General features: G+C 38.1%; 1 protein-coding gene across 5 annotated transcripts in view; it reads left to right on the plus strand.

The window, feature by feature from the left end:
* The window catches only part of BCAR3 (BCAR3 adaptor protein, NSP family member), a 215,586-nt gene extending 207,172 nt beyond the window's left edge, over window positions 1–8,414 (plus strand). For 2 of the 5 annotated variants that reach the window (XM_065908460.1, XM_065908459.1), the window contains exons 10-12: window positions 1,461–1,572; window positions 4,551–4,763; window positions 7,048–8,414. In XM_065908460.1, coding sequence (XP_065764532.1) covers window positions 1,461–1,572; window positions 4,551–4,763; window positions 7,048–7,226 — 504 coding nt within the window. In that variant the 3' untranslated portion in view covers window positions 7,227–8,414. The remainder of the gene's footprint in view (window positions 1–1,460; window positions 1,573–4,550; window positions 4,764–7,047) is intronic. The other 3 variants (XM_065908462.1, XM_065908461.1, XM_065908463.1) reach the window with 2 other exon arrangements.
* Window positions 8,415–11,402: the final 2,988 nt, after the last annotated feature.

Below are 11,402 nucleotides of genomic sequence, written 5' to 3' on the forward strand. Positions count from 1 at the left end.
GGGCTCCTTTCAGAAAGGCGGATGCTTCAGGGCAGGGAAGAAGGGGACAGGAGAAGAAATGGTGGCATCGTGGGTGGCCGGAGGAAGATAAGCCACATCCTCCCCTTCCCAGCAGACCTGCTGACGGTGATCCTTTCTCACCTTCCTCTTGGAATACACAGGGAGTTCTTAGAGGCCAAGGAAATGAATCTCAGCTCTGCCATTTAGCTGTGAAACTTACCAAGTTACCTAATCTCTTGTCTTCTGATCTGTAAAATGAAGTCAAAATACTGCCTCATAGAGCACTGTGAGGATTAAATGAAATTCCTCAAATACCTAACAGTATTGGCTTTCATTCTCTATATGTTAGTTCCCTTTCCCTTCTTCCTTGTTTCATGTAGAAGACATCAGACACGGGCTTGCTGGTTTTAGGGTGTGAATGGGGGACTATTAGGATGGTCAGAGTCAGTGGCACATGTTGGTCCAGACTAAATGATTCCAAAGAAATGAGCAGTGGCATCATGTGGCCTAGGCAATTTTTCATGTGTCTCAGACTTTATTACTTAAAAATAACATTAAAATGCTTAAGATCATAATTCTACATCCTTACATCGGTATAAACTCTGTGGAGGACAGTTGGCAATGCCTACCAAGATTTTATTTCTTGACCCAGTAGTTTTACTTCTGGAAATTTATCCTCCAGATATTCTCTTACTTGTGCACATCTGCAAAATCTTTGAGATAATTCTATAACAGAAAAATGTTTAAAGCTCTTATGTATAGGAAATTAGCTAAACTATGGTTTATGCATAAATGGACCATTAGAAGCTTAATAAAACAAGACTGTTGTATGCTGTTCTATATGTACTTATGTGAAATAACTTCCAAACAAGGAACAGGAAAATATGTGTATAGTATGATATGCATTTATTTTAAAAGGTGTGTGTGTCTAATGGGTCATGAGAGCAACATGGAGCAGGGAGTGGGTAGGGATTAGCTTTTCTCTATACTCTCCTTTCAACTGCTTTGAGTTTCTATCATGTCCATCTATCATCCATTTCATAACTTAAGCACCAAGGTAGTTTTTTTTTTTTTTTTTTTTTTTTTTTAAATATTATTTTATTAGTTGGAGGCCAATCACTTTACAACATTTCAGTGGGTTTTGTCATACATTGACATGAATCAGCCATATAGTTACACGTATTCCCCATCCCGATCCCCCCTCCCACCTCCCTCTCCACCCGACTCCTCTGGGTCCTCCCAGTGCACCAGGCCCGAGCACCTGACTCATGCATCCCACCTGGGCTGGTGGTCCGTTTCACCATAGATAGTATACATGCTGTTCTTTCAAAACATCCCACCCTCACGTTCTCCCCCAGAGTTCAAAAGTCTGTTCTGTACTTCTGTGTCTCTTTTTAGTTTTAAAAAGGTAGTTTTAAAAAGAGCCTTTTCCAAAGCTATAACACTTTTATTTCTTCCAGATCACACGGTTAGAAAAAACGTGGACTGCCCTGCGGCACCAGTACACACAAACCGCCATCCTCTATGAGAAACAGCTGAAGCCTTTCAGCAAAATCCTGCACGAAGGCAGAGGTGAGCACAGGGTCAGGACAAGCGGCCTGGGGGCTGCTCGGCAGTGTCATTATCTGTTCTGGTTTGAGCAAAGCTTTTAGCAGGGCATGTTATAAAGGCTCCAAGTTATCTGCAGGATTGTCAATGAGTCATCAAGCCTTTATCAGATGACAGAGTTGCTTGTAGGTATTCAGTTGCTAAAACAAGACATAGGATACCAGTCACCTCATTTTGAGCTTAACTTTGTAAACTGAGGTACAGTTTACATGATTAGCTTTAGGTGTACAACATAATTGTTCAATATTTGATTATGCTGCAAAATGATCACAATAAGACCAGTTCATATCCATCACCATACATAGGTATAAAAATTTTTTTTTCTTCTGATGAGAACTTTCAAGATTCACTTTGCTAGGTACTTTCAAATATGCAGTATAGTGTTCACTATAGTCACCATGCTGTATAGCGTATCTCCAGGAATTACTTTATAACTGGGAATCTGTACCTTCTGATCCCTTCAACCATTTCACTTCTCCTTTATCTCGGGCAATCACCAATATGTCCTCTACATCCATGAGCTCAAGGGGTCTTTCTGTTTTTCTCAGACTCTACATGTGAGTGAGTTCACATGCTATTTATCTTCTTCTGACATATTTCACTTAGCATAAAACCCTTAGTATAATACCCTCAAGTTTGTGTTGTCACAAATGGCAGGATTTATTCTTTTTAATGGCTGAATAATATTCCATTGTGTGTGTGCATACACTTATGCATCTTTTAAAATTGAAGTTATAGTTGATTCATGATGTGTAAATCTAGTGTACAGCAAAATGATTTTTATATATTTAATATTTTTTCATTATAGATTATTGCAAGATATTGATTATAGTTCCCTACGCTATACAAAAGGACCTTGTTGTGTAAATAAGTTCATTTGTATCATTTTTTAGATTTCATACATAAGTGATATCATGAGATACCTACCTGTCTGACTCACTTCACTCAGCATGATGAGCTCTAGGTCCATCCATGTTGCTGCAAATGGCATTGTCTTTTTCCTGGCTGAGTAGTATTCCTTTATGTATATACATACACCACATCTTCCTTTACCCACTCATCTGTTGAGTGGCATTTAGGTTGCTTCCATATCTTGGCTATTGTAAATGGTGCTGCTATGAACACTTGAGGTACAGGCCTCTTTCCAAATTAAGGGTTTTCTCCAGATACATGCCCAAGAGTGGGATTGTTGGATCATATAGCTACTCTTTTCAGTTTTTTAAGAATCTCCATCCTGTTCTCCATAGTAGCTGCACTAATTTACATTCTCTCCAACAGTATAGGAGGGTTCCCTTTTCTCAACTCTCTCCAGCATTTATTATTTGTGACTTTTTGATGTGATCCACTGTGAAGTAATACCTCATTGTAGTTTTGATTCACATTTCTCTGATAATTAGCAACGTTGAGCATCTATTGTCTATTGAGCATCATGTATCTGTTGGCCGTCTGCCTATTTTTTCAGGGGGCTATTTGTTTTTTTGCTAGTTGTATGAGCTGTTTGTATATTTTCAAAATTAAGCCCTTGTCAGTTACATCGTTTGCAAATATTTTCTCCCATCTGTTGGTTGTTTTTTCATTTTGTTTATGTTTCCTTTGCAAAAACATGTTTAATGAGGTCCCCTTTATTTTTGCTTTTATTTTTACTACCTTGGGAGACTGATTTAAGGTAAGATTGCTATGATTTATGCCAGAGAATGTTTTGCCTATATTCTTTTCTCAGAGTTTTATGGTATTGTGTCTATATGAGTTTATTTTTGTGTATGGTGTGAACAGAAGTGGTGAATTGGCATCCTTTTATTCCTGTTCTTAGATGGAAAGGTTTTAGCTTTTCAAGTATGATGTTAGCTATGGGCTTGTTATATGTGGCTGCATTATGTTGTTGTACATTCCCTCTATATACACTTTGTTGGGAATTTTTTTTTTTTTTTACCATAAATGGATGTCAGATTTTGTCAAATGATTTTTCTGCATCTATTAAGATCAAATTATTTTTCTTTCATCTTACTAACACAGTATGTCATGTTGATTTGTGAATATTGAGCCATCCTTGTTTCCCTGGAATAAATCCCACTTGATCAATCCATATGATCCTTTTAATGTATTGTTGAATTCAGTTTGCAAATAGTGACCTATAATTTTCTTTTCTTGTGGCATTATAAAGGTTACAGTCCTATAGGATCCATGGGCATAAGCCCCTTTGGCCATCAGAGCTAGGCAATGTATAGTGTTCTAGAGGCAGCTGGACAAAGGCATAAGCTCTTTTCTAGGATATATCAATGTGCTGGAGCAAGGCGGGAGAGCGCACACAAAGACTACATCATTTATCAGCTTTCATTTGCTGAGGGCCTCCTATGCCCTTCTTTCAGGCTAAAACTTTAATATTGGCAAATGAGCCTAATTTGCATAATATCTAGGCACACCTCAATTGGCTGCCTCTGTACCAAGCTCTGGATTAGGTGAGTTCAAGCTTGTAAGCCCTTTAAGACCTGTTTCTCAGACAATTATAGCCTTGGGGTCTTATAGAGAGGTACAGTATTGAGTTTCAAAGTTAGATGTTTGGGGGGTTTGTATCTCAGGTGCTGATCTTAAAAGTTGGGGTGCTACACGTGGGGTTCAAGCCCTTTGCTCCTCAGGTTCAAGCTCCAGGTTTTGAGTTCCCTCCTGACTATGGGTTATTGCCCCAGGGGAGGGTTTATAGTGTGATAGTCTCCCAGCCCCTCTTACCTGCTTTTATGTGGGTCTTCTCTTATTTGCACAATGCAGTCTTTAGGATTTTTTCCAGCGGAAGTTGTTCCATACTTAGCCATAGAGTCACTGTGTCCGCAGAAGGCAGTAAGCCCAGGACTCTCCTACATTGCCATCTTCAACTGAAACTCTCTGCATTTAACTTGGGGGAAAAAAAACATGATGTGGAGAACTTTATCCCTGCCCCTGTTTTTCAGAGTCCACATGTGTTCCCCCAAACAATGTATCAGTCCCACTGCTGATGCCTCTTGTGACCTTAATGGAGCGCGAGGCTGTCACTTTTGAAGGAACTGACATGTGGGAAAAAAACGATGAAAGCTGTGAGATTATGCTGAACCATCTGGCAACCGCCCGACTCATGGCGGAAGCTGCAGACAGCTACCGGATGAATGCTGAGAGGATCCTGGCAGGTAAGAGCTGCTCTCTACTCTGCACAGTAATTGGAATGAAGGAATGAAAACAGCATTGATGCTCTCAATTAGAAAAAGACCAAGTAGGAAAGATTAAGACCTGGGAATTCCATTTCTTGTATTACTTACTCTTAATTTCTCCCTGACTTAAGGATCCTGCTTCTCTCTTCTTTTGTGTCAGTAGTATAAGAAAACAGAGAAAGGATCAAGAAAGAAACTGTCAGTTTGTTTACCATTAGTACCACTAATAATCATTATTAGAAAATGTGATGGGCCCACATGAGGAGTTGGGGTTCTATTGGACTTATCTATATTCTTGTTTCTTCCCAGACACACTGGGATATGAGCTCCTCTGCTCTTGGCATCAAAGTGTCCGCCGTAAGCCAAGGCTCTGAGATTGAGAGTTTGGAGAAAAGCACAAACCACAAGTACATTGATCCAAACTTGGGTTTGGGTTAGTGCAACATGTGTCTTCAGGAGTGGCCAGCTAGGCTAAAGAGTGGGATAGAGGTGGGACAGCCTTCCATGTAGGACTGTGGCTGAGGAAGAGCCAGTGAAGGGTTTTAAATATAAGAAGATGTTATCACATGGTTAGATTTGTTCTTATTGCTGGAATTAACTGTGAACCCAGTAAGGGCAGAAATTTGCTCACCAACATACCCCAGTACCCTGCCCAGGGGAGGGGCTTAAAGCAGATTAACTGAATGAATGGAAGTTGTCATCTGGCCTCTAGTTGGTTATCTGCCAAAGATATTTTGGCATCACATGGAAGAATGAAATAGAAGGCTTCTGTTATCCTCTCCACCACCCAAGAGACTATGATTCAGATGCTGGGACTATATTTAATGACAGAGCCAACTACTCCAGCAGTAATCAAGGATGAGAAACATCTGTCTGTCTGACTCAAGCTAGAGGTTTCCCTGCTCTCATAGAGCTTGACTGAGAGCATCCTTGGCCATAAGGAGAACAGATCTCTTACACAGAAAACAGAGTTAAGAAATGGGCCCAAACATATGATTGTTAACTGTTTCTTGACAAAGGTGGCAAGGTAATTCACTGGATAAAGTAATCTTTCAACAAATGTGCTAGAACTATTGAATGTCATGCAAAAAAATTTTCAATTTTACCTCAAAGAATACACTCAGAGCTCTTTACACTAAGAGCTAAACTGTAAAGCTTCTATGAAAAAACACAGAAATTCCTTGTGTCTGGCAAAATTTCTTAAGACATTAAAAAGCATGAACCATAAAACACTGATAAATCAAAATTTTACATTTTGCTCTTTGAAAGACATCATTAAGGAAGCAAAAAGGCACACTACAGACTAGAAGAAAGTATTTGGCAAACATACATCTGATAAAGGACTTATTATACCAGAGAGGATATACAATGACAGATATCTATATGGAAAAATGTTCAAAGCATTAGTTATTACAGAAATATAAGATTAAACCACAGTGAGCTGCCACCACCACCATCTAGAATGACAACAGAGTTCACCACTGCACTCTTCATTATGTTACTGATGAGAATATAAGACAGTATAGACATTTTGGAAAAGAGTTTGACAGTTTCTTTAAAGTAAACATATTTACCATATGACCCAGTACTTCCAAAGATATGAAAACACATGTCCATGCTAAGACTTAATCACAGATGTTCGCATTATTTGTAACAGCCAGAAACTGGAAACAATCCAAATGTCTTACCACTCGGTAAACAAAATGCAGTATATCCATATAACTGAATACTACTCAGCAATGAAAAGGAATTATTAACAGGCAACAATATGGAATAATATCAAATTTCTAGAAAAGGCAAAATAGCAATGAAAAGCAGATTAATGGTGTGGGGTAGGTTCAGGGATTGACTGAAAAGAGGTACTAGGGATTTTCTAGGGTTCTAAAGTGATGTGATGTTTACACAACTCTATAAACTGTGCAGCTAAAAAAAGGGTGAATCATGACAAATAAATTATAAAAGCTTTAAAAAAAAAAATACTTTGAACACTCCTGCACTACAACCATGGTGGCTTGTGCACACAAATTTTATTCTGTCATATCTTAGTGACTTAGTTATTCTTTCTTTGAAGTTGCTCAGGTCCTTGGGGGTGGGGGGTGTTCTCCCCTTCCTTATATAGAAAGATCCTGTATTTTTCCTTGAGGGCATTTTTTAAGTTCTGAGAGATGTTCATTTTGATCCTACTCTAAACGAGCAAGTTTTCAGTCTATTTTCAACACTGTTTCAAGCAGAACTGAAGTTTTTATGGTTTTGTTTTTATTAGGTTTTCAACCAGATGAAGACATGAGTGAAGTCTTCAAGACTGAATTCCAAATGAGATTGCTATGGGGCAGCAAAGGTGCACAAGTCAATCAGACAGAGAGATATGAAAAATTCAATCAGATTTTAACTGCCCTCTCACGTAAACTGGAACCTCCTCCTGTAAAGCAGATGGAGTTTTGATAACTCTTCAGAGAAGCTTAGGATATAATTTCAAACTTATCCACTTTCTCCTCTGAGAAAGCTTATCATTTGATAAAGTAATAATGTGCAAATCTGACAATATACAGCTTTTAGTATCCACAGGATATTAAACATGTAAATTGCACAGAGCACACTTATTTATGAATTGTTTAAAATTACTACTGATTTTAAAATAAATGATAATTTATTAAGGTAACTGTTGCTAATGTTGATCAGCAAATTTAAGTGAAGACCCAGCTATATTGACTGGTTGCTTTCTATTACTGAGGTATATGACCATTTCAGTTTTAATTCCATGTCAGATAAGTGTAAATAGAAGAGTTTAAAAGCATGAAACTGAAGATATCAGTTGTATGATATTCTCTAACTAAATATGAAAAATGTAAATAGTCATATGAAAATATATCTTTTTGTGAAACAACTGTATCCAGTCTCTTTAATACTAAACAATTTATTGTAGTACAATAATTCTACCTCCTACCTTCTTGGGGCACCCTGTTCCCTTGCCACCACATCCTGATAGTAAACCAAAATCAAGAGAGTGGTAGAGAAAATCTAAGGTATCTGGCCCAGGGGACCGGGTAAAATAGTGATAAAGGTGGAGCTGACACCAGAACACCTAAGTTACAACAAAAGCTCTGGTGCTTGCAAGCAGCTGGACTTTGGCCAAGTTAACTCTCAAGCCCAACGACGTGCAGCACAGCGGCTGGTATGAAGTGAGCACCAGACGCTAGTGTGTTTCATGACATTATTTCACTTATCTCACTATAAGTAACTTTTCCTCTAGCTGATAAGTATAAGTTTTCTATGTTTTTGACTTCCCAAAGGGGATACTTTCTGGTTTAACAGTATCTGTCTCAATTTTTTTCTATTGTAGAATTTGAATACAAGTCTTTAAAATATCAATAATAAACTTCTATCACTCTGCCACCAATTGTCACTTACCGATCTGCTTTTTCTTCCTGTCTTCTAAATAATATGGGGAATCATACAAATAGTTTTATATCCCACTTTTCTCCAATGAGTTGTGAAAATTTCTCCAGGGTGGCCTTTGAAAAAAATGATTGGTTCCAGAGGTTACACTATAATTTAACCATCACTCTATTATTGGTCATCTTAAATATGCCCACCAAAACTAAGTACAAGGCTCTCGTGTAGTCTGTTTAATAAAATGGAAATATTAGTTTCAAATCCTGGACTCTGTATTCTCATTAATGTGGCCTAGAATCATGAAGCTCTTCTCCCAGTTTTTAAAAGCCATCATTTTTTTTTTTTTTTCCTGAAAACACCAAAGCACACTTCTACTTCTGGTGGCATAGGGGTTCAGATGCTCTTAGAAATCCCTCTAACTAAATTTTCATAAACATACCTTTTAATGCATTCTTAAGCTTCCCTTGTGACTCAGCTGGTAAAGAATCCGCCTGCAATATGGGAGACCCAGGTTCAATCCCTGGGCTGGGAAGATCTGGAGAAAGGAACGGCTACCCACTCGAGTATTCTGGCCAGGAGAATTCCATGGACTACAGACCATGGGGTCACAAAGAGTCGGACACAACTGACCAATTTTCACTTTCACTTCACTTTGAAGTTTGACAGAATGAAAAGGGAATCCCTAAGAAATAATCTTCTACTTCCCACCTCACTCATCAAAAGGAACAGCAAATTTAAATCAACTCTGTAAAAGGAAGTTAAAAACCCTGGGTAGCCCTAAAGGCAAATACTGACATCAACTCAACGAATGGGAGATGGTATCTTAAGGGAGCCGAACATGAAATGCCTCCATTAAGTAGGAATCCTTAAAGGATTCCTGTTAGGCTGGAAAAGAAATAATTTGCCAGCAAAGAGAGGTTACCAGGGAACATCTACAAGAAGAAACATAATTGTAATGATAATGGTCTTTGGCGAGGATTTGCAACTACAAGTGAAACTGTTACTCACTCAGTTGTGTCCAACTCTATGCGATCCCATGGACTGTAGCCCACCAAGCTCCTCTGTCCATGGGATTCTCCAGGCAAGAATACTGGAGTGGGCTGCCATGCCGTCCGCCAGGGGATCTCCCGACCCAAGAATCAAACCTGAGTCTCCGCAGGTAAGCAACTACAAGCCTGTCCTCAAATAGGTCTGGAGTAAACTGGACAAAATTTATAAAACTCAAAACCAAGAAACTGATTTACAGCGGTAACAAAACACACACACACACACACACTATATATATAAAACACAAACAAAACCAGTGTCATGAAAAATAAAATGCTACGGGTAAAGGATTTAGAATCCCAACAACTTCAGATACTGGAATTATCCCATTTTGAATGCAAAGCATTCATACATGGATGTGTATAAAGAGAACATGAACTCAAACAGGAAATGAGTATTTTAAAAAGGATCAGATTTTAAGAGAAACTAGATAGATCCTTTAGAAATGTATAATAATGAAACTCAAAACTCAATGGATGCTAATAATAAACAGAAGATTAGATCCAGGCTTCCCAGGTGGCACAGTGGTAAAGAATCTGCCTGCCAATGCAGGAGACTCAAGAGATGCAGGTTCACATCACAAGCAAGGAAATCGAAACTGTAATCAAAAATCTTCCAGGAAACAAAAGCCCAGGACCAGATGCCTTCACAGCTGAATTCTACCAAAAATTTAGAGAAGAGCTAACACCTATCTTACTCAAACTCTTCCAGAAAATTGCAGAAGGTGGTAAACTTCCAAACTCATTCTATGAGGCCACCATCACCCTAATTCCAAAACCAGACAAAGATGCCACAAAAAAAGAAAACTACAGGCCAATATCACTGATGAACATAGATGCAAAAATCCTTAGCAAAATTCTAGCAAACAGAATCCAACAACATATTAAAAAAATCATACACCATGACCAAGTGGGCTTTATCCCAGGAATGCAAGGATTCTTTAATATCTGCAAGTCAATCAATGTAATACACCACATTAACAAATTGAAAGATAAAAACCATATGATTATCTCAATAGATGCAGAGAAAGCCTTTGACAAAATTCAGCACTCATTTATGATTAAAACTCTCCAGAAAGCAGGAATAGAGGGAACATACCTCAACATAATAAAAGCTATATATGACAAACCCACAGCAAGCATCACCCTCAATGGTGAAAAATTGAAAGCATATCCCCTGAAATCAGGAACAAGACAAGGATGCCCACTCTCACCACTACTATTCAACATAGTCTTGGAAGTTTTGGCCACAGCAATCAGAGCAGAAAAAGAAGTAAAAGGAATCCAGATAGGAAAAGAAGAAGTGAAACTCTCGCTGTTTGCAGATGACATGATCCTCTACATAGAAAACCCTAAAGACTCTTCCAGAAAATTACTAGAGCTAATCAATGAATATAGTAAAGTTGCAGGATATAAAATTAACACACAGAAATCCCTTGCATTCCTATATACTAACAATGAAAAAACAGAAAGAGAAATTAAGGAAACAATACCATTCACCATTGCAACAAAAAGAATAAAATACTTAGGAGTATATCTACCTAAAGAAACAAAAGACCTGTACATAGAAAACTATAAAACACTGATGAAAGAAATCAAAGAGGACACAAACAGATGGAGAAACATACCGTGTTCATGGATTGGAAGAATCAATATTGTCAAAATGGCTATTCTACCCAAAGCAATCTATAGATTCAATGCAATCCCTATCAAGCTACCAATGGTATTTTTCACAGAACTAGAATAAATAATTTCACAATCTGTATGGAAAAACAAAAAACCTCGAATAGCCAAAGTAATCTTGAGAAAGAAGAATGGAACTGGAGGAATCAACCTGCCTGACTTCAGACTCTACTACAAAGCCACAGTCATCAAGACAGTATGGTACTGGCACAAAGACAGAAATATAGATCAATGGAACAGAATAGAAAGCCCAGAGATAAATCCACGAACCTATGGACACCTTATCTTTGACAAAGGAGGCAAGGATATACAATGGAAAAAAGACAACCTCTTTAACAAGTGGTGCTGGGAAAACTGGTCAACCACTTGTAAAAGAATGAAACTAGATCACTTTCTAACACCATACACAAAAATAAACTCAAAATGGATTAAAGATCTAAATGTAAGACCAGAAACTATAAAACTCCTAGAGGAGAACATAGGCAAAATACTCTCC

This window comes from Muntiacus reevesi, chromosome 1 (assembly GCF_963930625.1).
Source record: "Muntiacus reevesi chromosome 1, mMunRee1.1, whole genome shotgun sequence".
In the NCBI taxonomy this organism is placed as follows: domain Eukaryota; kingdom Metazoa; phylum Chordata; class Mammalia; order Artiodactyla; family Cervidae; genus Muntiacus; species Muntiacus reevesi.